At 32.5% G+C, this 27034-nt stretch overlaps 1 protein-coding gene across 1 annotated transcript in view; it reads left to right on the top strand.

The window, feature by feature from the left end:
• LOC129217084 (FMR1-interacting protein NUFIP1-like) overlaps nt 1-27034 on the top strand; it is a 62060-nt gene that overhangs the window by 4978 nt on the left and 30048 nt on the right. The window contains exons 2-6 of the mRNA XM_054851332.1: nt 11891-11995; nt 12978-13040; nt 14459-14541; nt 21379-21471; nt 24384-24787. Coding sequence (XP_054707307.1) covers nt 11891-11995; nt 12978-13040; nt 14459-14541; nt 21379-21471; nt 24384-24787 — 748 coding nt within the window. The remainder of the gene's footprint in view (nt 1-11890; nt 11996-12977; nt 13041-14458; nt 14542-21378; nt 21472-24383; nt 24788-27034) is intronic.

Here is a 27034-nt window from a genome sequence, read left to right as displayed (position 1 = left end):
AGTATTTTATTTTTGAAACCATGCCAACATTGATCTCGCATTTAGCGGAAACGCGCTTCTCATCTTTGAGATTTCAATCCTTTTCCATCTTGTAAATATTGTAATATATTTGACAGTCGGAAGTTGTTTTGACATATGCAACCCAAAATTAGCTTATTTTATGTTTTATTTCAATAAATCATATCACTATTTTTGGGATGCTTCGCTAAAAATTACTTTCAGTGTTTGAGATGTCAATACAAGATGCAAATGCATCTTGTAAAACTTTCAGTTTTTTTAACAATTGGAATGTATATTTTAACATGTGCGACTTTAATTAGCATGTATTGGTTTTCATTTTCAATACCGAAAAATTAATTGTTTTTGTTTTTAGTCTTGTCTATTAGTTATTGCAAATAGGATTTTAATAATTATTTCCTCATTGGTTATCACTGATTTTTTGCAAAAAAATACTAAATTTAAACAAATGAGCACACAGTATGTTAATTTAATGTTTGGCTTGAAATGCAATATTTTTTAAAAGTTTAATTTACATTCATCATGAACTTGATGTCTACTAAAATATTTCATGGTATAATGCAGACTAGAAGGAATTTTTTTTTATCTAGGAAGGGGGATCCGTAATTAAATTCTGTTCTCCTTACATTGCAATTCAAAGGATTTTGAAATGCCTAGAGTTTTTACTCTTACGGAATAAGTAGTCAATAACACAAAATAATGTTGAAAAACACCCAAAAGCCAGATTTCAGCATTAGCTAAATGCTCCTCAGGGAGTGGGGAAAATGTGCTTAGCCAAGCGAACCCTTTTCTTCAGAAAAGTGACTCTGGATAATATCACTATATTTAATTCTGAAGTCAGTGGTGGCCATCGTGCAGGCTACACTGTTTGAATTTTTGCAGTGGAATTTTTGAATTCAAATTATGCTTTTCGCTATCACGAGTGTGTGTGTATGTATTCATTTGTGTTTGTGTCGAAGCATGAGTGTGTGTATGTATGCATGGGTGTTCGTGTCTGTGTGCAGGCATGAGTGTGTGTGTAGGTGTGTGTATGCTTGTGTTTGTTGCATATGAACGCAAGCTGGAAACGTTTTTCGCTAGAGGAGCAGTATCGAGAGGGGCCTTTTGACGGTGGTGCTACAGATGGAGGCGGGGGGGGGGGTGGAGGGAATAAAATCAGCATAACGTCAAGGACAGTCAAATGAGAACAATAAGCAATCGTGAATGCTCAAAAAAAAAAAAAAAAATCAGCTCACCACGGAGCAATTGGCGCCGAAAATGAACCAACGCCTGTTTACATATGGGTTCACATTTATTCCAAATTTCATCCAGAACGTAGCATTACTTCTTGAGATATGGCACTTACAATGGAGAAAAAGAACGTTCGATTACGCCACCCCCTTTTCAGCTGTTGACGCCAAAATAGAATCGGCTCTTGTACCCTCTAAGGGCTACTTGTCAATAAATGTTTGTTTGATTCCGTTCATTATTTCTTGAGATACAGCAGTTACAATTGAGGACAAAAACGTTCTATTGCTCAGCACCTGTACCTGTTAAGGGCAACATATGGATCAAATTTTGTTTGATTCCGCCTGTTACTTCCTGGGGAATAGCAGGCGCACATAACTCAAGAAACGTCCCATTGCTCCAACCCCCTGGGAGGAATTCTCGCCAAAAACCAATGGGCCCAAGTTCACATAGCAACACATACTAAATTTTGTTCGATTTCATGCGATAGTTTTTGCTGTAGAGCGGCCATGAAAAACTGGTCTGTGGTATATTTTAAAGTAAAGTACTGGAAGGTTCACACAAAACGCGTATTTTGTCGTCGTAGTTGAACCATGTGACCGGATCGGTGTTTTAGGTTTTCCTAACCAAATGATCAGAAAGTACCGTACCTAGCAACATTTTGTTTCTCAGCTGAAATCCATCTGAGTTTCAGCACCAGTGTCAAGAATACTTTAAGGATTATCTAACTAATCAGTACATTATTAAAGGAAAAGATGATGGAATTTAAAGACGAAACAAATTTTATTTTCGTCCTGATAAATTACAACAGGGGTCTTTGGTGGAAAGAACAAATTAGGCAATATATATGAAGTTTTAAAAGTTTTCATTCAAAAGATCAGACTGCTAACCGGTCAGAGTTGGCTTCGCTCACTGATCGACTGGATTATTACAGTAACGTGGTGTCTTGGCGACTTTGGCTATAAACAATAGAGTTGTGTGATCATTTATTTACATTTTAAAGTTACACTGTTAATGTAATTTATTGTATTTTTTGTTTATTTGGCAAAATATTTCGAATTGCAAATAATTGTTTTTTGTTTTTAGAGAGCTTTTAGTCATTTTAGTTGGAGAATGTGTTTATTTTATATCGGGAGGGAGGGATGAGTGATTTTCACGAATTCGGAAAACTGTTTTTACCTTTATAATTTTTTTAAATGATATCCTTTTTGTTGTTTTATTCTTTTTCATATGGGGGATGTTGCAGCGTTATTTCCTGTTTGTAAAAAATAAACTATCAAGTACGGGTGAAAAAATAGTTAATAAAAAAACTGCTCAGTGTGCATTAGATAAATCAAGTTATAATAAATATACGTATTCTGACACCAAGCAGCTTAAACCATTTTCTTTTTGTCATATATCGATATGTAACCGGTTAGCGGTAACCGTAACTGTTATCTTTGTGCGTGAAGTTTGTGTTTGTGATGTGAATAATGTGTAATAAAAGTATTGTGCCGTATTAAATTATGCCTCGCCTCTGCTATGTGTAAATACACACATGCCCACTCCATCTCAAAGGATAAATACATCACACTTTTTACTTATTTTTTTTCAACAAAACGGTTCAATCACTTGATAGTTTATTTAATTTTTTTAACTTTTCAATTTACAAAGTTTGAACAGAACAACGTCTGTCGGGTCCTCTAGTTGTGATATAAAGCTGACAAAACATCACAATATAATGGATGAACTGCGGAGGCATTCTGACCTAAGAATTAACCTTGTTTGTTGAAATTATTTTACTTATGCAAACTGCCCATTTAAGATGCTACTTTTTTTCATTTACAGTGAAGCACCGTTTATACGTTTTCGAAGGGACTGTATGAAAAAAGCGTATAAATGGTAAACATATAATAGGTATTTATTAGTGTGTATTAGACTCTGCAGGGACCAATTTAAGAAACGTAAAATTGATAAAAAACTTATAAAAGAGAAATGTATAAACTCTAATCTGTGCTTCACTGTATTTATTCCTTTCACAACATTTTAAAATTTTTGTTTCTTTTACAGAATTTTTTTACAGTAAATTTTTTTACAGAACTTGAAAGTTTCTGTTAACATATTGACTGCCTGAAATAAAGGTTCCAAACGTTCCTTAATAAATTTGCAGGCAAATTTATCCAACATCCAGACAGGGGGGGGGGGGGGTGGATACTTCATGTTCCGTATCATCAGCTGATGACATCCTGATCATCATTTTCATTTTTAGTACTGTTAAGCAGTCAAGGTGTTAAAAGCAGTGATGCCCAACCTGAAGCCCTCAGGCCATATGAGGCTCTCTCAGCTAATCCATGTGGCCCTTTGTTATGTTCAAAGTTACAAACCGAAAATTAGGTTCTGAAGCCTTTCAAAACAACCTATCATCTTCATTAGATATTAAAAAGGATTGTTATAAACTAGAAACTAAATAGTCTAGTATGATTTTCTAAAAATACCTGTAGAACCTTCATATTAAAGAAATAAACATTGCAGATAGTAATGGTAAAATATAATTCTTGCTTTTTAATTTTTTTCGTTTTCTTGTGTTATCTAGAAAAAACATTTAGATTTTATTTGTATTCTGGCCCACTAGATTAATCTTAATACAGTGGCCACTGCCCATATGAATCACGTTTGTTTTAAACAGTTTTGATTCCATAAAGTGACCGATTCATTAAAGTGGCTAATTCATTAAAGCTGGATTTTTTTTGTTTTTGACAATTTGATTCATTAAAGCAGTTGATTCAATAAACCACTGATTCAATTATCCAGCGTCCACTGTATGAGGTTTGGCCCACGGGTTGAAAAGGTTGGGCACCACTGTGCTAAAGAATTGCTTTCATGTATAGGTCAAAGCACATCTTCTAATGAACTGTTTTGAACAGAAAACAGTGATTTTCATTAGTTGTGTTGCCTTTTACAGTCTTGGATGACTGATGAGCTTTTGGCAGAAGTTCTAAAAAAGAACAAACTTTATTCCAAAGCAAAAGCTTCGGATGATCCTGAGTTGTGGCAAGAGTTCAGGCTTCAGAGGAATCGCGTGAGCTCGATGATCAAAGATGCAAAAATTAAAGCTGGTATCCTCACCAGAAAAATGAAAGAGGTTTGTACGTAATGCTGTACAGTGTTTGGATTTGTGCACTAAATCCTTATTGCATTTGTACATTGCCTTAAGAACCAAGAAAGAACTTAGTTAATGTTTTTTTTTTTTTTTTTTTCAAGTTTCTATCTTTTATTTTTAATCATAGACTTGATTGAACCTGAATTATGGACATAAAAATAATTTAGTAGATTGGTTCAGCATGTTCTCCCTTTTAAGCTAACTTTTAAATTCTGACTTGCAAAAATTTGTTGGTGTCGGTAAAACTGCCCACTTTGTAATTACAGATGCACTGAACCGAATATTTGGTAGACAAGCCGAATCTTCAGTTCGGCCAAATACTTTATACTATTCAAGACAACCGAATAGTAAACAAACTTAAACGTTTGACAATTGGTAAACCAGGGGTCTGTCCAGGATTTTTCACAAGGTACGTTTCTTGTGAAAAATCAAATAATTTTGTAAAAAAAAAAACATTTTCGTGTAAAATGAAATGATTTTGCGGGGAATTTTTTTTTTTGTAAAAATGAAGTTTTAGAATTTTGAGTCGGCGCAAAGTATTGACACTTAAAGTAGAGTGTTTTCCCCTCTTTTCTGTTGAGAATATCATTCTTCGGTGTTTTTCCGAGTATTCGGGGGGGGGGGGGGGGGATCACTCTCTGGAGAGATGGGCATTCCTCAAGTATCAATATTTATTTACCATTCAACATTATGCTAAATTATACCAGAAGTGTTATAGTATTTAAAACAATTGTACCAAAGAAATTCAGGCAAGGGTACAGAGTTCAGCATTTAACTTTTTGAACCAAGACACTGTTAAAGAGCTCAGAAACTTCACTGGAAACTTATAAACTCTGATTTTTACAAAAAAAAATATATTTTATTTATTTGCTTCTTTAAAAAAATGTACTAAACATCGAAAATTCGAAAAAATAGATTCCTATAAGCGGATGCAAAGAGATCGCAAATCCTCAAAGTGAAGGCATCAAAAGTTTGAAAATGGCTTGTAAATTTTTCCCTGTCCCGAGAGATTTGAGATATCGAGGTTGTACTGTATAAATGGAATAATATGCAATACAAACCTAGCCAATATAAACTTCATAAAAACGCATAAGGGTGATTTCCACATCAAATCAACCACAAAAATGGGATTTTAACACGGACTGTCTCGGGAATTTGATCAAACTTGGTGTGCTTCATCCCTTTATGGTTACAAGGTACCCCCCTAATTTTTTTTATTTCAATATCAATGCGTTCTGATGCGCCTTTTAAAATTTGGCGATTTTGCATTTTTGGTCATTTTTGAGACACTCAAACTGAGATGTTGTTGCTTATGAAAAATTTTTTTTTCCTGGTAACTAATGCTATAATCTTTTCGAAAAAATTTTAACTGATTATTTTGCTTATTACATATTGCATTATTTTGTCATTATATATTGAGAAAATTATATGGGTTTGCTTTTTTTGATGCTAAAAAGGACAATTAATTTTAAATAAACTCTTTTATTTACCATTTCAGGGGTCTGGCCAGAGGATATTTGGGTCCGTTAACGGACCCTTCACAAAAATCCGATCAACCAAAACGGATCTCTTCACAAAATCCCGAAATCCAGATCAACAACAAAAAGAAACCCTTCACAAAATTCCTGATAAACAAGATCGGATCTTTCACAAATTGTTTATTGCAAGAGCAAAAAACAAAATAACGCATATTTCTGTGTATAAACCGATAATTTTTGGAGCCTTTTTTGAAGTCAAATTAGAAGGATCAGCTTTATACTAAATCGGCTAATTTTGAGAAAAAAAAAAAAAAAAAATCGGCACTCTTGCGATGTTCCTGCAAGTGATAAGTAATTGCTACTCGCCAAATAAATATAATGGTTGTTTGTTTTATCACAGCTAATTAGCAGCTGTGTTGTTGTAAACTTTTCTGAAAAGGCATTGGTAAGCACTTTTCTCCCCCCCCCCCCCCCCCGCTCATGATTTAATAAACAATAATAATATATATCTGCGAAATGAACTTAGAACTGCAAAGGGATAGATAAAGGGTGGGGAAAAAAAATATGATCTCTTCAGATAGGGTTACCCAACTTCAAAAATTATCACCACTTAGCAGCGTCTGGCCTTAAACCTTTATAATGACTTGATTAGAAAATATTCTTATCATTTTACCAGCTTGTCAATATTTGCGTTTTTGCAGTGCGGTGAGATGTTTAATTGTTATTTTGGAAGAAAATGGTATGGCGTTTTTGATTTTTCGATGTTAACAAGGATGATTAACTTTAAATAAACTCTTAATTACCGTTTTTTTTTTCTTTAGATGTCTGCATTTTGAAAAATGCAATCTTTTAACATCCGATATGAGAATCATATTTTGTTCTTTTTTCAAGCTAACTTTCGCTTTATTAGGATGCAAATAAATGAAAAGTCTATTTTTGTTGGAACTCTCATTTCAAGTTTTTAAAGCAAAATTCCATTTTCTGTTATGAGTCAAAAATTAAAATGCTGAATAGATTTTTTTTTTTTTTTTTTTGCGTCAACTGTGTCCACAGATATTAATGAAATGTTTATCATAGGACCCTAAAATGCAATTTTAAAATAATTTTATCAAAAATATTTCTTTTACAAGCCGTTTTTTATACTTTTGATGCCTTCACTTTGAGAATTACGATCTCTTTGCATCCGCTATGGGAATCCGATTTTTCGCATTTTTAATGCTTATTACGCTTTGTTAAGAGGTAAACAATTAAAATATCTTTTTATTTTTGTTAAAATCACGGAATTTATAAGTTTTAAACGAAATTCTGTGCTTTTTAAGAGTGTCTTGGGTCAAAAAGTTAAATGCTGAACCCTATTCTGAATTTTATTTTATTTATTTTTTTTGTTACAGTTATTTTAAATACTGTACAGAAATATTTCTAGTATAATTTAACATAATGTAGAATGGTAGATAAATATTGATACTTAAGAGAGCGATGCCCCCCCCCCCCCCCCGCCAGATATCAGATAAACACTCCAGAATGATTTTTTCGACATAGAAGAGTAAAACACTCAACTTTAAATTTAATTGATGCAGTCTGTGCCATCTCTAAATTCTAAAATTTCGTTTTAACAATTTTTTTTTTTTTTTTTTTTGGCGAAATTATTTGATTTTTCACAAAATTAATTCATTTTTCACAAAATTATTTGATTTTTCACAAAAAAACGGACCCTGTGAAAAATCCTGGACAGACCCCTGCATTTTTTTCTTTGAATGCCTACATTTTGAAAAACGCTATCTTTTTACATCCGATATGAGAAGCACATTTATTTTTTTTTCATGCTAACTTTGCTTCATTAGGATGCAAATATATGAAAAGTCTCTGTATTTTATTTTTGTAACAATGCTTATTTCAAGTTTTTAAAAGCGGAATTCCATTTTCTTTTATAAGTCGACAATTAAAATGATGAATCGATGGTTTATTTTTTATTTTATTTTATTTGCTTAAACTGTGTCCAGATATTAATGATATGTTTATCAAAGGACTAACTCTAAAATGCAATTCTAAAATAATTTTATCAAAAATATTTATTTTACAAGCCATTTTCAAACTTTTGATGCCTTCACTTTGAGGATTGCGATCTCTTTGACTGTACATGTATTTAGGCCAGATTTACTTTCTGGGAAGTACAATAAATGATCTCTCCGTCCACCCTCTGCATTCTCTTCTATTGTAGGCCAATAAGAGATTTGCCATTTTTCTACAAAAATAGATTTAAATTTTTTGTGCAAATTATCCATTTCTGTGCAATATTTACAATGATCTTTTACGCATCGTACAATATTTAATATGTATACTCAATTCTCATGTTGCACAAAAAATCCACTTATTTCTTATATGACCAGTAGCATATCCATAGCTAGATCATACAGATACACATACTCACACTGTGTGCAGATATATTTACTGCTGTGCAAATATGTACGTCATCCAGTAAGCACTATTATATCATACTAGGGGGCTATCGCCCCCTGCTCGCTAACGCTCGCCAACCCCCGGAACTGCTTACGCAGTTCCTTCGGATCTCTTCGCGATCCGAGCTCGCTACGCTCGCTCACCGGTCACTAAATATTAGTCTAGCTTTATCTGTATTAAAGAAAGGGTAATGTTTTTTTTTTATTTGAACATCATAACACTTATGGTTTTCATACATTTAAAGGGGACAATTACTTTGAGATGCAACTCGTGCACGGGATTATTATAAAGCAAAACTTTTCCATTCCATTATCTTTTGAGAGAAGTATGCAAAGGAACATTCTTGTACTAAAATTACAAACATAATATAATCTTTGTTTCCTACATTTACTTAATGCAAAAGAAATTGCAGTGAAAAAAACCATACAATGTTAACGCACTTAAAAACATTTCATGGTCATTAACTATACTATGTTCAGTGTCAAACTATGTGTGTATATATGTTTTAGAATGTCTAACAGTTACAAAGAGCAAGCAACTTCTGACATTCTCTGAAAGCAGCGATTTAGTAAAAAAAATTTTAGAATGAGTGTTTTAAGAGTCAAGAAATCAAATCCAGTGGCACGACAGCTTATGAGGGCGAAGGCCTACTGTACCCATCTCACTTCTTCAGACCAAGGGCTCTGGGGTGCTGGGCAGATGTTCCGGTTAAGAGGTCAGCCTAAAACGGAACCCCCAGGGTTTAGTTCCCAAGCATACTTGGTACTCATTTTATCAACCCACTGAAGGAATGAACAGCTGAATCAATCATGCCCAACCCGAAGATCAAACCTAAACCTGCAGCGTGGAAGGGCTACCACTGAGCCTCTGGGCTTCAGAGCACTTGAATATAATTTACGAAGAAGAGAGCAGTGGGCTACGGAGTCTTTAGATGAAAGATCTGAACACAGATTAGTCAGAAATGCTACCGATAGGCGAAGGTGTACAAATGCACACAGTCTTCAAATCGAGAGAATTCCGCAAATGTTTTCCGAACACATTTACGGATTAATCATGCACCTTACTGGAGAAAGAGTTGACTTAAGACACTGATAATTATAAAACTGGAGAAAAATATTATTGTAGCAAAAAAAAACTATTGATTATTATATAACTCTAATATTTGTCATACGTCGGATACCATTTATTTCATCCGATAGCAATGTGCCTTTTAAATTCAAACGTAAACAATTTCCCATTAGATTAGTCTTCCTAATGACTATAAATAAAGCAGAGGGTCAAAAATGATTTTGTGAAAACATATTAGCAGTAAAATCAGGTTTCACGATTCAATTTGTTGCTTTACTTTGTCACTGTGGTTCAGTTCTTAACATCAATGCCATTGCAAAAGTATGTGAAATGTTTCGCTCTTCAGGTCTTCATGATTCAATTTGTTGCTTTACTTCGTCATTGTTGTTCAGTTCTTAACTTCAATGCATTGCAAAACTAAGTGACATGTTTTGCATTGTCCAATAAATTCATTTAGTCTATGCGGAATAACATAATACAGTGAAGCATGGTTTATACGTTTCTCTTCAATACGTTTTTATCAATTATAGGTTTTTAAAATTGTCACTGGATAGTCTAATATACATTAATCTTTACCAATTATAAATTTTTTCATTTGTACGCTTTTTTCGTAGTCCCTTCAAAAACGTATAAGCGTTGCTTCATTGTATATACAAAAATGTGGTTGGAAAAAAAAACTTCAGTATTTACAGGTTGCAGTTAGTAAAGCTTGACCACGAAAAGAAGGCAGATGACCTTGAAGGGAAACATCATTTGCATCATTTGTAATAGGTAGAATCTTCCAGAAAGCACCAAATAGTAAGAGGCATGGTCACGCTAATCCTATCTATTCCAAAATAATAACAAACAACCTATTACAAATGATTTTTTTTTGCATTAAGGTCATCCACCTTCTTTTGATGGTAAGCTACAGGAGGGCTGTGGAGTCGAACTGGTTTTATGGTAAAGGAGTCGGAGTCGAAGTTTTAAAATTTCAAGAGACTGAGTCGGTAATTTTCTCTCAAAATTCGCAGCTCTGCCAATATTTGCGGAGTCAGACTAATTTTGGGTAAAGGAGTCGGAGTCTCAAAAAAGCATGTAGTCAGGGCAAGACTTTTTTCTTCCGACTCTGCAGTCCTGGTAAGTAGGGAACTTTATTTTTTGTAAGCACTATGGTTAAGGGAAAAACCTTTTGACATCAACATTAACTTTGCAAAGGATTAAAAAAAAAGAAAATCATAATACTTTCTCTGCATACACGATAGAAAATTGTATCAGAGACATAATCAAATGATATGACTCTTGAATGCCTTACATATGACATGTCTTTGACTGAAAAGTGGTTCTGTCAAAGCTAAACAAATTTTATCAAAAGTTTGACCCTGTGCGTTATTTACAGTCATTAGGAAGGCTAATTTAACAGGAAATTGTTCGCGTTTGAATTTAAAAGGCACGTTACTATCGGATAAAATAAGTGGTATTCGTGGATAAGTATCAGTGTGATTATTAGCATTTTTTTAAAAATAAAATAATATTTTTCTCCAGTTTTATTACTATCACTGTTAGTTCAACTCTTTTCTCCAGTAAAGTGCATGATTATACCGGAAATAAGTTTGAAAACACTTACAGACTTCACTCGATTTGCAATTCGCAGGTTCACGGCGTGCGTTTGCGCGCCTAATCCTATCGGCAGCATTTCTTACCGATCAGCGTTTAAATCTTTCATCTAAAGACTCCCAAGCACACTGCTCTTTTCTTTGTAAATTATATTCAAGTGATCGAAAACACTCCTTCAAAAATCTAAATTCTAACGCTAGACATCTAACGCTAGAAGCGAATCTGCAGCACTTGTAAACAACCGATCGTACGTAAACAAAGCGGATCGTTGCCAACGAAGAGAAAGAAATAAAGGCTTGTTTTGCGCCACGCATAAGCGTTTTATATATATAGATTATATCAATTATATTCAAAGTTTGCAGATAAGTTTGTGGGAAAAGTTCACACTGTGCTTTCACTGATACATGATTGAAAGCAAAAGAGGTTATTTTTCTAAAAATATTATTTATACACTGAATATCGTTTTTCATACTTGCAGATAGTTTCGAGTTACATGCACTTCATGTTTTTATTTTACTCTGATCCTGTCTGAATATACTTGAGGGAAAAAAAACCTTACTTTTACATTCAGTATTCATTATTTTTCTTTGATTTCGAATTAGATTTTTTAAATCGAAATTCAGTCAAGTCTGTGATTGGAATTTACATTCTCTATTGTAAGGTCAAAATGCATTTTTAGATGCATTTTATTACTGTTGGATTTATTATTGAATTGAAAATAAATAAATATATTAGATGTGGGTAGTAAAATTGGTATAGAACGTAAATTAATTTTTTGTTTTTATTTTTTCTGCTTTCTGCCAAAATGCAGTTCATTGGCTAAGGGTAGACTTGTTTCATGTGACAACTGATTTCGAAAATAATTTTAAAAATTATTCTAAAAATATTTTTTGTTTTCTTTTTTCAGGAGGCGTCTGATGACAAAGTTGCGAAGCCTTTTTATTGTGACACTTGTGATCGTGCATTTGCTCTGGAAAATGAATTAAGTGAACATCTTGCAGAACACACTAGGGTAATTTCAAAAATTAGATTTTAAGCATGTATAATGCAATAATGCAAATAGGATTGCTTCTCATTCAGGTGCTCATTTTTATAAATGAGCTACTGTTAGTGTGATTACAACTAAGTTCAACGGATTACAAATTTTATTATTTGTATTGGAATTAAAGCAATATAATGGCAGTTAAATCAGAACTGAAAATGTATTTCGTTGAAACAGATATTTCTTTGTATTGGCTTTCCTGGTGATGAGATTTCACTGCAGTGTTGAACTATGTCGCTTTCATTGTTGGTTACAGGGTTCATACACCCTTGAAAAATCTTGAAAAGTGCTTTGGAAAAAACATTTCATTTTCAAGTGCTTGAAAACCTTGAAAAAGTTTTTAAATCCCTGAAAAAGTTTTTTAGTGCTTGAATTCTTTCAAAAATCATCGAACTGTGCTTTAAAAAAAACTTCACATATGATATTTTCTGAATATGTGCTCAATATGCAACATCGTGAAAAATTGCTTCCATGTTTGAGATTTCAATCCTTTTGCATCTTGTAAATATTTTGAAATTTTTTACAACTGGAAGTTATTTTCATTTGTTACCGTAGATTAACTAATTTTTTTTTGTTTAATTTCAATAATTAACAAAGAAATTATTTTAGAAACAAAATTAGAATATTAAAATTGAAAAAACTTTTTTTTGAAAAAACTCGAATATGGTTTGAGATAAAAAGCTGAAAATTTGGCTAAATTATTTTTATTCTACACCTAAATGATCCTTCAAGTGCAAGTCGAAAAGGCCACAAGGGCAGATTTAACATAGAAAAACGACTACAGCCTTTGCAAATTTTTGGTAAATTTTGTAAGACTCATCTTTGAACTCATTTTAACTATCCCCAACTGTGATAGAATTTTTCAAAATTTGGTAATATTTTGAGCTTTGAGAAGCCTTAAATTTCAATCTGTAATATATCATTTCTAAATCCTTGTATGTTTTTTTTTTAGTGCAATGCTGGTGGTTGTAATTTTGAAGCTCATCCAAAAATTGTAGCACTTCACAAAAAAATGGTAATTATGTTTTGAACATTTCTTTTATATAGTTTCTAAATTGTGGTTTTAATAGTATTTGTTAGCCCAAATAACATATTTAAAAACTTTAAGCCTATATACTCTCAAATTACTGCAAAAATGCAAAATAAAATTTTTGCTCATTTGTCGTTGCTTTTCGCAATGACTGCTCAGTAAAAATATTTATTCTTTCACACTGGAAAGACTGAAATTTGAAGTTAACTTAGAATGACTGTTGGGGCCATTGTAGCCTTTTCCTGATTTTCAATAAAAAATTTCTTCATGAATGAGTCTATATGCCACTATCATCTACTCTAATGGCTAAATAAAAACAGAATCCACTAAAAATTTCTGTGATGTTATCCCTACGAACAAAAATGCAACACATTTGTTTGTCTTCCCAAGTTTTTTGTTTGTTTTCTACAGTCTGGCTGGAAGCAGTCTGTAGTGTTTCACATTTAGAATTCCATCTGATTGCAAAAAATAAGAAGCTAAAGGTGAAACTAAAGTAAATAACATTTTTTCTTTGTGTTGGAACCCAACTGCTAAATCGGACAATGCTTGAAAAATTCGTTACATCACGGTTGGATCACTGATAAAAACACAGTTTGAAATGATGAATTATTTTAAAGTTGAGGGCATTTGGAATTTGATCAATTGGCAATGCAGAAAATCAGTAGTGTCCCAAGTTTGATTTTACATTAGGCGTATGGGCAAAGCACTTTCACGGAAATAAATAAGCCTGATAAAAGTCGGTAATGCTAAATATTCTCCCGTTAGTGTTGGTCAAGACACAGTTACAGATTCCAAAACTTTTCAAAGAACCCGTTCAGAAATTGAAATGTTGTGATAATGAAGGTGAATGATTATGGATTGTACGAATTCGGCACAAAGTCCGGAATATTACAGAAGTTGTACTCCAAAAACGAATTTCAATCTACTGATTTTCATTTTCATATCTAAAAAAAGATGTTCCAAATTTCGTACATTCATTCCAAACCATATTTGCCTTTAAATCAAGAAGTTCATGGTTTCATTAGTGCATGCAATTGAAAAAAAAACATTGAGACAGAAAGATGTAAGTGGGTACCATCTGGCATCAAATGTTACTCAAAGTGCTCTTAGTTTTGTCTGCAAAAATAAGTAACTGCATTTTTCATAACTTATTCCATCCTTTATTATGTTTTATTTATATTAATTTAATTCATTTTGTTTAACCAAATGCTTAGAATTAAAAACAATTGCTTAATGAGTTTTATCGGGCTTATGTACCAATCTGAAGATGTTTCTCTCATACGCCAAATGTAAAATCGAACTTAAATCACTTCTGATTCGCTGCATCAAAGTGAAACATCCAATACTTTAGTTTTCACTTAAAAAGACAGAGAAATGCCTAAATATTGTGAAATATTTTTCAGCAACATGACACTGGCTATGCTGCAGCAATAAATAAATTGCAGAGTGCAGAAGAAATACAGAAATGGAGAGCTGAAAGGAAAAGGTAATCAACTTTTATATGCAAAAATAAAGAAGTACCTAATAGTAATTTAATATTGTAATCTATCTGTGTACAAATAAATTTTGAGGGATTTTTTTTTTTCCAAGTTTGACACATTGTTATGAGAAAATGGTTTCATGTTCAGTTTTCAAAGTATTGTCCATAGTTGGCTATTACCTTTTCCCATCTTTCTGGCAACTTTCGGATGCCTCTTTGAAAAAACGATATGTCTTTTGATGCAATCTACGAATTGATTCAATTTTGGACTTCAGAAGAGCAGAAGTGCTGATACTTAAGAGCATGCGTCATCAACGAAAACAACTAGTAGTCAGAAGCTGCAATGTGTGGGCTGTATAGTGGATGGGGTAGGATTGTCCATTTCATAGTATCCAGGTATGTTTTGACCTGCGGAGCAACATGTGGCCAAGCGTTATCATGTTGCAAAATTACCTTGTAGAATGTTTTCTTATATTGTGGCTGTTTTTTCCCACAGTGCTTGGCTCAAAAGCATCAGTTGAGTTCAATAAAGTTTTTTGGCACCAGTTTGTGTCCAATATAGCCTCCGATTCGGCATCTTCAAAATTTTGTGGCCGTCCATTGTGCTCTTTGTCATTGGTATCAAAATCACCACTTTTAAAATGTTTATACCAAAACTCACATGTGGAAATCGATGAAGCATGTTCCCCGTAAGCATCCTGCAGCATTTGATGACCTACAGCCACATTTTTCTTCAAATTTAAGCAGAAATGTTAGAAGAAAAGCTATTTAAAGTTTTTAGTGAACCTCACAAATGTGTCTTTGTTGAGTCAAATTAGGAAGCATATTTAAGTAAGTCATTAACATTTATTAGTTCAGTAAAAATACAACATGTTAAACTTTTTAAAACTTCTAATTAGAATTTGTGTAGAATATTCCTGTAGAATCCTAAATCCAGCAATAAAAATATTGCAGAAAAATTCTAAGGTAATTGAAAAGTTTATACCACAGGCGCTCCATAAAACTCCATCTTAATGAATAGTCCTGTAGTATTGAAAGATCTTGACTCGGGTAATTTGTGATTCGAAACTGGAACAGATCACGTAAGGCCGGCCAGCCTAACTTTCGCCTTCAGCAAATGGATCAAGCGGTCAATCGAGCATCAGCGTCAAAACCTGGGCAGCTAGCCCACTTCAGGAACTTATACAGGAGGCTTCAATGTGGAGGGAGCGAGAGCAAGAGACCGATGAACGGATATCCACCGCTTAAATGCATCCTCACAGACATTCCATTCAATTAGCATATTCTCATTAGACTGTTCGATGCAATTCTTTGAAGAAACTCCAAAAACATTATTAGCAACAGTTAAATTCGTTAAAACTGTTTCTTTAATGAAAAAAATTCTTTTCACTGTGAGTTCAACTGTGATTGAACCGTGCAGTTTGTTTACATTTTTCACCACGTTTGTTAGAAATAAACGAAAGTTTTGGAACCGCATATTTTTAGTGTAGCGTCAAGGGATGGAGAACCCTCTCACATAAAAATCAGTAAGTATAGTTAATATCATTTCCCAAGCACCGGAAAGTCAAGAAAAATTAATAAATGTCTAATATTTTGGCAAGAAAAGTAAACTTTCCCGCAAATTGTCTTTTTTGGCACAAAGTTGACATATTCAGAGCACACCAAAACTATGTTGTTTCCACTTCAGGGAAATGTCACATACTGAAAATGAAAGTCTAACGATGAGATTATAAAATGAAGTTTGTTGCAACATTGTTCATTTTTATTTATACCAATGACGCCATCTCTTGCAAATCCTTTAAAACTTATTTGCACTCCAGATAGCTTTTTTTTTTACATTGTTCTACTATTTTAAGCATGTATATACAGTTTTTAACTGTTTATGAATCTTGTGCAAAAACTGACATTTTTAATTCCTTCTAAATAAAAAGTTTTTTTAAAAATTGTTTTAAACAGTCAGACTATTACAGATTTTAATCAATTATATAAAAAGTAATAAATTATAAAAAATTCCCTCCGCAACACTTCTTGCACTCCTGTTTTTTTTCCCCGGTATTGTAAATCATAAAAAGTTTTTTTTAGTGGTATTAATAGTCACAATTTTGAATTTGAGAAGCGTTCTCTATATTGCCAAAGTTGTTGGACACAATACTCAATTCCTAACTAATCAAATATTTTTTCTTCAGGGTTCGTAAAACCTTGAAAAGTGCTTGATAGAAGAAGTTCATTTTCAACTGCTTGAAAAAGTTTCTTAGTGCTTAAATTCTCTCAAAAATCATCGGATTGTGCTTAAAAGTTTTAAAAGTACCGTGAAACCTGTGTAAGTTGACCACTCGCAGTGCAGTACTTTGGCGGTCAATTTAGACAGGTGGTCAACTTATAGAGGGTGTTTTTTTTTTGTCATTTTTTGCACCATGTATTCATATTTTTTGAGAAATTCACCCTTACTCTTTCTTTTCAATTCCACTTTCATTGTTTAACATTATTGAAAGTGAAAAAATAATTAAAAATACTATTCAAATACTTTTCTTATTTTTCCCTTGTTTTTAACTATATTAACACTGTAGTTTTAGAAATTTCATATGTTTCAGCTAATTTTCTCTGGCTTTCTTCCTTTTCAATTACTTTTAATATTTCATACTTTTTATTAATCTCAAGTTCCACTAACTTTCTTTTTGAAGCATTTTTATGTAAAACTTATAGCCCAAAAAGCAACAAGCTCGACTCTCCCAGTTCATAAAGGCAAAATTAAAATGTCCTATCTCTTAATCCCTTGTGCCAGAAACATGTAATTTTACTCATTACATAAGCAGGCCTAGATCTGCGTACCCGCAGTGCGAGGGGCCCACGTCCTTAAAGGAGCTAACTGCCCTAGAAATTGAAAAAATAGAAAAAAAAAACCTAGCACTAAGGCTTATTCACTTTACAAATAGACACTGCTGGCCACTAGAGAGGGGGCCCTACATATTTTGTTGCAGGGGGGCCCAAAATTTATAGATCTGGGCCTGCTCTTTTTAGCAGAATTCCTGTGTTGCCAAAACACATTGCAACCGAAAGAAAAGACTTTGAACGTTTCTACTGACACCTATTTTCATTGAACACAGTACAAAAAACTATCTCAAATAGAACAACAAATGAAAAACAAGTTTGGAGAATAAAGAGCAGCATAAGCTTTATGTTGCGGTTTAGTTAGTAAAATGCTAGTATGGCATCAGAGCATTAAAAACATTCTTTGAAAGCTATCAAAAAAAAAAAAAAAAAAATTATAATAAATAAATAAATAATAAAATAAAATAAAATGCTGAAGAAAGTTTAAAAAAATAAACCAAGTGGTCAACTTACAAATGGATTTTTACAATACTCCAGACCAAATTTGACGTACATTAGTGGTCAAGATAGACAGGTGGTCAAGATAAAGAGGTGGTCAAGTTACAGAGGTTTTCCTTCATAAAATGAGATAGGGCTAATTCCGTTCCTGACAAAAGCGGTCAACATAGACAGGTGGTCAACTTACAAGGGTGGTCAACTTTACAAGTTTTACTGTATTTCACCAATGCAATTTTCTGAACTGACTGATATTGATAATTTTGACTAAATAAACTATTTTAACATAAAAAATGAATTGTATGCATATCAAAAGTTATTGTTGTACATATGTATATTCAAGTGATAGGGTTCTTAGTTTTAAAAATTACTCCCCCCCCTCGTTCTAATTTGTTCTTTGAAGCTTTCAGGTAATTTTTTTAGGAACTCATAAATCACAATCATACCTGAATATTATTGCCTTTCTAAATTTAAATTCTAATTTCAATAATAACCCATTTGTTCCCAAAATAAAATTACTCTTGTCATAATATATGTCAACTTCTTATGAATCTTTTCAATTTCGAAATACAGCTCTATGAATCTGAACTTGCACATTTATTGACTATTACAAGTTATTCAGTGAAAGCTGAATAGGCTCAAGTTTACATTCAGAGTATTTATCACTTCTTAAGCAGCTTTTGTATATTTTGAGGTGTGGAGACTGGACTTGGACTTTCATAAACTTTTCTTATTTAATAATTTTTAAATTTACTCGAGGATAGTTGAAATGCCTTATTGGCTGAACTACTAATACGAATAATTGATTTGCATACTTAAAAATGATTTGCGAATCTCTAGTATTTTAGAACTTAATAGTACAACCTGAAATTACTTTCTGGGTAATGTTTTTGTCTTAACCGTCCTTATATTGTACTAAACCACCGTATTAATATTGGAAATAAATGTTGAAACTGAGGGGGGGGGGGGGGGGGTGACTTCAAGAACACCTCTCTGGCAATGCCATTGAACTTGGTTATTTTGGTTTCTTCCCATAAAAGTTAAAAGCACTAATGAAAGTTTTTTTTTTTTTTTTTTAATATTAATTTGCTGATTCTAGAAAAAAAAACTTCTTTGAATGGAGATTGCAAAATTGAACCTCTTGGGATCTGTTTCTCTTTATGACCGAAACTATAGTGCCTAGAAAGAGTAGTGTGCCGATCGACGGGGAAAAAGTCTCTACGTACCCTTACTTGGGGGGGGGGGGGGGGGCAAACTCATTCTTACGTAATATTTTCCAAGTCGGTATTTCACATTAGAAATTGCGCGGTCAAGTGATTTGGCAGACATTATGTTCCATTTCCGTCTGATGGAAGGTAAGAAACGTGTTAGAATAGGATGTTTTTTTATTTGTTTTTACAAAGAATTTATAGTGTAAAATATAATAAAAGAGTCGCATTGTGTATGGCATGTTTTATTTGTAATTAATATTACATCAAAACAAAAAAAAATGTCAAAAACATTCAGTTTAGATTCTAACTTTTCAGTAACTATTTCTTTATGCAAAAGGTTTAATTTAATAATGTGAATTTAATAACGATTCCAGTGTTGTAACGATTCCAAGATTTGTTATTTTATCATTCTGAAAAACAAAATGGAATCTTACGTAAGAATGGGGGGGGGGTGAAAAATCTTACGTACCCTTACATGGGAGGAGGGGGGTCAAAAATTGCCAAAATCATCCTTACATAATTAATGAAAGGCCCCTAAGTATTCAATAATTGCGCATCTCTTATTTCTCTACTAATAATAAAGCTGAAAGTCTCTCTGTCTGGATCTCTGTGACGCGCACAGCGCCTAGACCGTTCGGCCGATTTTCATGAAATTTGGTACAAAGTTAGTTTGTAGCATGGGGGTGTGCACCTCGATGCAATTTTTCGAAAATTCGATTTTGTTCTTTTTTATTTCAATTTTAAGAAATTTCCGAAGCAAAATTATCATAAGATGGGCGAAAAAATTACGAAATTATCATGACGTGGAACCATTTTGTGTCATACCATATACATACTGGGTCTTACTATTCCTTCATTTGCCTTGAGAAAAAAACGGCACAAGTTCAGATTTTATGCCCTTTCTGCACTAAATGAAAATTGTGGTCCTCTAAGTTGTACAGTTGTAGTTTTCCTTCTACACTAATCTGTTCCTCCACTTAAAAATATGGTAAAACCACAGCTAACTCAATTTTGCAAAAAAAAAGGGGACTTATGCCCTTTTTGAAATAATCAATTCAATTATAATAAATAGATATTTATCTGTAGCTCTTTGTAGGGAATTAACATATCCATAATCACTTCTATATCGGGATGTTTCTTCACTAACAAATCAGAAAGATCATTTCCCATTGTCAAGGAATGGATCAATATTTTCAATGTGACATTCTTTCATTTTGGATCATTAATGTTGGTATCCTTGTTGGTTCTGCCCTCCTTTGTCACTTCTGAAAGCTCATCTTCTGGTGAGCTCTGAATCGTGAGCTTAATAACTACTTCTGGGAAGAGCTCTGAAATCATAAGCCAAAAACCTCTCAATCTCTTATTAATGCTCCTTATCTTATTAAACTGCAGTTTGTTGCATGTTATCTGTCATCTCAAAAGTTTGGATTTAAGGGAGGGTAAAATCTATTTGCTATGTCACATCAATGTAAAACCAATTAAAGATGTTAAATCTTAAACAGTGCCTAATCAAATCCGCTTAAAATGAGGTTCTACCACTGTGTTTGTCTTTTAATGTAATTTAACCTTATTTTCAGTGCATATGCACATCATTAAGAATGAGTTGTTTCTGAAAATGGTATGAACTACATGTGTTCTGAAGGTTTGCTTTTTGCATGTATAGCACTTTCTTGTCTGTTTTAGGGGGAGTTTTTTTGTGGTCTCAAAACATTTAAAAAAAATTTAGATTTGAAAAAAAAAGAAGAAAACCCCATTTTGCATCATTGATCATGATTGCAAAAATGAAGCTTTTTTACAAAAATGTGTTTCAAAAAAGCGTCTTACAATCAGGGTATATAACCTTTCATAACAGTCAAAATTGCAAAAGCTGAAATTAGTATAATTGCACTTATCAGTAAGGAATTGAACATTTTTAATTTCTTGTCTGTGTACCTGTAAGTATTTTAAGAGTTTCTAATTTGATTTTTAGAAGTAAATTCTACTTTTCAAAATATTATGTTTCATGATGATGATTAATAAATTATAAAGTAAGGAGCTCAGGCAAAATGTGTTGGACTGAAGTTTGAACTTTTTTCTTTTTTTTCCCCTTCTTTTTTCTGGTTTATTATAACATGTACTTGAATCTTTAATGTAAAACAAGTTTAATGCATTTTTATCCAATGATGGAATTTTTTAAAATTATGCTCTAAATAATTTTTAATTTCAGTTTGCTTCATTTTAAGCTTGTTAAAAAAAGGTTGTTTCTTTCATGTTTCATGCAAAAAGTATTTATTATGCAACTTATAATTCCATTTTATTTCATTTCTAGACGATTCCCTACTGCCGAAAATATACAAAAAAAGAAAGCTGAACAAGCTGAGAAAGAAGCTCGTGGAGAAGTGTTGGAAACAAAAGAATTTGGGTTGTCCATTTATTAAATTTTTGAACTTTGCCCCCCCCCCCCTTTTTTGACCGATTTTAATACTTTTAAAGAATGAGTTGTTGCTGTTAAATGAGAATTTAGAAATGTGAAATTTATTTTAAATGACACATGTTTTCAAAAAATAGCATTTTAAGGATATTTTAAAATAAGCAATAAAATTCACTTAGGTTCCATTGCTTATTTTAATATATGTTTAAAAGTCAGCTTATTTAAACTGCTCAAAAATCGATCAATATTATCTGTGCTATGCCAAAATCAATAGTTTCTACAATATTATTTTGTTCAAATTTGCTTTTGATGTGTTAAAAATCTGAAAGCTAAAATTTCATGCACGTTTCAGTCACTTGAATATGATGGGTGACTGTAAACACTTGTTTCAATAAAATTTTAGTAACAAAGTGTTTAATTAATTATAAACATTTAATGTAAATAAAATGTAACAAATTTCAAATGGAAATATGCCTTTTTAAAAAGGAGGATAATATCTGCTTTCCTGATTGATCTTGGTTTACTTATGAAACAGCTAATTTATTTCTAAAAAGAAATGTTCGTATTTGAATAAACCATGTTTTGTAATCTGATACATATCAGCTTAGACATTCAGAAACTATCAAAAAGTTAATCTTTGTTAGAGAAAATGTAGGATTTTTTTTTTTTTTTGGAAATGCTCCTTAATTAGGGTTTGATAACCTATTAATTATTTGAATGTTGATGGAGCTTCTTACTTTCGTGCATTTTACAGTCATCAAGCTTCACACCTAGCTGAGCACTATACCAATAATTCTCAACCGGCGGACCGACAGCAGTCGGCTGAAAAATTTGACTGGTCCTCAGCAGTGGCGTAGCTACACTTTCTGCCGCCCTTTTGATGGGAAATAGTTAATACATTAAAAAGTCAAAAGTATTGAATAAAATTTTAAAAAAGAAGAAAAGAAACTTATCTTTTTTCCTTCGTATTTTTCCTGCAGAAAAAAAAAGGAATTCAGATCCCCACTGAAAAATTCCAAAAGTCGAAATTCGAAATTTTAAGCAATGCTTATAAAAAAAGAGGCTTGGAGCTCCCTCCAGATTTTTTTTTTCAAAGTTAAAGTTAGTGTTATGCTTCTCTGATGAGGTTAGGGGTTCGGGACTTCTCAAGGAAATTTTCCGAAATTGAAGTGTTAATTTAAGTTTCAAAAGCCCAACTTTAAGCTATTTTTGGAGTTGTAGGATGATCTGGGGATTTTAAAGTTCGAAATTGATGTCCTAAATACACATTTTAGACTATCTTTAATCACGTTACAGGAAGCGTCAGAGCTTGACCGTCCTCAGGAATTTGTTGGTATTGAAGTTTTCAAAACTCAATAATAGGCTAAAAGATGAGGTGGGAAGGGATGGGGTGGGCGTTATCCTTTGGAAATGTTTCGAGACTAATTTGGATGTTTCTATTTTTCACTGATGGAGGACGATACTTTTGATGTAAATATGAAAGCCTTTGCCTCGAGAATATTTTACTGATTAAAAACCTTTTCTTGAAATGAATGACTAAATGAGTTTCTCACTGAAACTCATTTAACTCATTTGTTTAAAGTATTTTGCTCATATAAAACAGTAACACAAGCAGTTATTATTTGAGTTGTGAATAAATGATTTTTATAAAATGAACATAAAATTCATTCTGTCTTAGTGAAAATTTTGTAATCATGACCAATCAAAGCAATTTTTGAAACAGATAATGCTATCTTCAAAAAAGCAAGAAATCACCCACCATTTGTTATCTCTCTCCTTTTACTCTTGTTGTCACTTTCCTTAAAAAAAATGATTTTTTTTAAAAAATAAGGTGGTTTCCAAGGAACTTTCTTAAAATAAAGTGATAGCTTCATCATATAACGAAACGTTATGAAATGTATTGTTTCTTTCGCAATAGTGAACCTTAACAGTAAAAAGAAAAAAAAAACATGGTCCCTTGACTTTACACTACCACCTCTCTCAGGCTGTAGCTTCAGATGAAGGAAGAGAAAAACAAGTAATAGTGCTGAGATGTCCACAAGAAAAACACATGTTTGTATTAGAGTAATTTAATTATCATAGTTGTACCAAAAACCTTATAATTCGAAGACCTTTTTTTTTTTTTGCCTCCAGTTATGGATCAAAGGCATGATTTCCTTATTGGGAAAACGCGTTAAATTTTTTCGCATCAAAAGTGTGAAATTGCCGCCCCCAAAAAGTGCCGCCCGGGGCAGACCGCCCCCTCCGCCCCTCCCTAGCTACGCCACTGGTCCTCAGTGAAATTTCTTGTCTATGTAAAAAATTTTAAAAAACGTGATGTTAATATCTTTCACAACATTTTTGACAAACATTTTGTGGGTATTTTTTGTAATTTTCTCCAATTTTTCTAAAATGTTATTTACTTGTATGGTTGTTACAATAATTACTTTTTTTTTGTGACAGTGCTTTAACACCATAAAAGGTTTTATTTGTTTTTGTAGAAAAATCCTCACTGGTTCGAAATTTTTTTTTTTTTCAAGTTTTTAATAGTATGCAAATCTTTTTTTTTTTTTGTAAAAAAGGGGGAAAACCTCACTGGTCCAAAGTTTTTTCGGGACATTTTGTCAGCAAGTAAAAAGTTTTTTTTAAAAAACTCACCAGTCCGCAAATTTTTTAAAAAAAGTTTTACTGGTCCGCAGGTCAAAAATGGTTGAGAAACACTGTACTAGACTAATGTCTATGTATAATTAATTATTTAAAGAAATTATTATTAATAATTTCATTCATGTTAGAATAAAATATTGTACAACAATATTGGTGTTATTTAGTGTATCTACTTGAATTTAATTGTACTTGAAGTTTGAAAAAGTAAGACACTCCTGGCTTAGTTTTTCTTGGTGCATAACTAATTTTTTTTTGCCTAGGAAGTTCAAGAGACAAAATTTTGAGCGAAGCAATGTGAGAGGAGGAAGATTTCATCGTGGTGGAAGACGAGGTAGAAACTATTTCAATAAGGGAAGATCTAGAAGGAACTTCACAAACTTTTCAAAACTTTTGGACTCAGACACTGACTCTGACACCGACTCTCATATTCACCTGAAGAAATTTTCCGGCATGTCATCATTGTTAAGTAATAGCACAGATGATGGGAAAAATGCACTTTCCGATAATTCAGTTGGTGAAGAAAATGCTTCCCTGCTTGTTAAACAGGATGTTATTTCTCAGGATGAGAGTGTTGAAATTCCCTACAATCTGGGTGATAGTCCCGTAAGAAAAGGTTTAAAAGATTGTCGTTCATCATTAAACTCTGGCCATGAAAAATCATCCGGTAAGAACACTTCATTACTTCTTTCAGGACATTTTTTACTCACTCCATTACTCTTGCTTTGTTTCATTCAAAAATGGTTTTTTCTTGAATTATATAAAGCAGTGATATCGATAAATTTATTTTGAATTTTGCTAATGTGCTATTTTTTTAACTTTAAAGTTAGTATTATATTAGAAATAAAAGTTATAACAGGACAATGTTATCTGTTAAAAATGTATAGTCTGAAGCAGAATGTATTTAAATATACACTATAACCCCCGATTAAACAATTGTCAAGAGACTGGAAAAACTAATCGTTAAATCCAGGAACACAAACATTCGATGTAGTCAAATCCGGACCAGTGAAATGTATCATTAAATTGAGGATAACATTAAATCGAAGTTATACTGTATCTAAGAATTGTATTGGTGCAAGTCATAAAATATAAAGCCTTGAAAAAGCAGCACATTGAATTTGTCAGAAGATTTCCCCCTATATTTAATCTAGAAAAGTAATGTTATTGATTGATTTGACAAGCTATGAAATGTTTTTTGGGAACTTAATAATAATAATTAATAAACATTATCATAGTATATGCCTGGTCAAAGAGAAATCAGAAAATTGTTCCTTTTTAAATCAAAATATTCTGGTGTACATTTCTCTCCATTCTCTTGTTTTTGCCAATATGCAATTTTATGAGAAAATGAAACTTTTTTTTTTTTTGCTCACTCTAATGTTTCAAACTGATTTATTCATTTAAAATTAGTTTGTCCAATTTTCAATAATATCTCTTCATTTAATCAAGCGTATTAAAATTTTATAATTTTTTGCACATCATGCAGGAATGTTGGCTTTGTCAAAACCTTAAAATTCTGGTATGTTTTGCACCAGGCGTTTGGAATTCTATTGATGAACGCTTTATTGTATAGCAGCCTAATGCCCCTACAAATTTTAGCTGCGAATACCTCTGATGCATTTTTTTTAATGTTCATTTATTATTGGTGATTTCTTTCATTCATTAAATGTTATTTGTTAATTGTGCTAAATTTGGTGCCACATATCAGAAGTTCATCAATTATGGTTTTGTTCGCTGTGTATATCACATAAAAGGCTATCTCGATCATTGCATGTTTTTTTTTTTTTTTTGTCAACAAAAATTGCTCTTTTAATTGAAAATGTGCTTTTTTACAACAAAGGTTTAAAAAAATATTTTGTGAAGTTTCCTTAACCCGTAACAAGGGATCTAAAAAGACCTGTTTTTTTTTTTCATCTTGTTATAAAGATACATTCCCGCGATTTCCCTTAGATATTCTATGCACTTTTATTTGCTCAGGAAAAAAAAATATTTTTGAGAATTTATTGAAATATATCTTTACTGAGGAAATTTTACTAGAACCTATAGATTTTTTGGAAAAATCACATACTGCCGTCAATAATTTACTGCTCGTAATAAAAATGCATTTATCATTTATTAGAGATTTTATTCTAGTTATTTAATATATATAGAAAATTCTAATACAAGAAAATTGATTATAATACATCACAGAAAAATATTGACAACACCTTTACTATTAGTATAACACGTCGTATTTCCAGAAATAATTCAGCCCTCATTGTCCCCGGAACATTATTTGCATAACTTTTTAAACATTTCAAACAACTAACTCTCAACCTCATCTAGAATATTTTGCATCTCTGTGTTCCTAACGTATGCCATACGAGGCAGTGAGAAGCAAAATGATGTAAGTGGACATTTTCAAGTTTAGAGTAAAACGCATATAAAGATTACGTCCTAGGTAGGTTTTCATTGAATTTTTTTTCTAAATCATACTATACAGCAGCACCTACCAGGGCTACTACTACTATCTCTTGCCCCAAGACAGAGGAAGGGTTCACCTACCATTGGTACTGGTTATCTCTAAATTTTTAATTTTGCCACTTGCATCCCTTTGCTTCTCACTAGCTCATATGTACTACTGACAAAAATTGTAACACTGAAGGGGAGGAGGTGAGGTCTCACAAACTGCTCCTAAAGAATGCATTGAAATTTGAACCAAATGCACTTGCCAAAAGGTACTGATAAGAAAGGGGGGTGTTAAGGTCACAAAACAAAAAAGCTATTGGGTAAAACCAGGGTTCGTACGGGTTATGGAAATCCTGGAAAGTCATGGGGAAAAAAATAACAAATTTCAGACCTGGAAAAGTCATGGAAAATTAATATTTTCATTAAAAGTCATGGAAATTTATTTAAAGTCATGGGAAAATGT

Source organism: Uloborus diversus, chromosome 2 (assembly GCF_026930045.1).
Source record: "Uloborus diversus isolate 005 chromosome 2, Udiv.v.3.1, whole genome shotgun sequence".
Classification (NCBI taxonomy): domain Eukaryota; kingdom Metazoa; phylum Arthropoda; class Arachnida; order Araneae; family Uloboridae; genus Uloborus; species Uloborus diversus.
The sequence above is the reverse complement of the archived record's forward strand: the minus strand, read 5'-3'. Positions and strand labels throughout refer to the sequence as shown.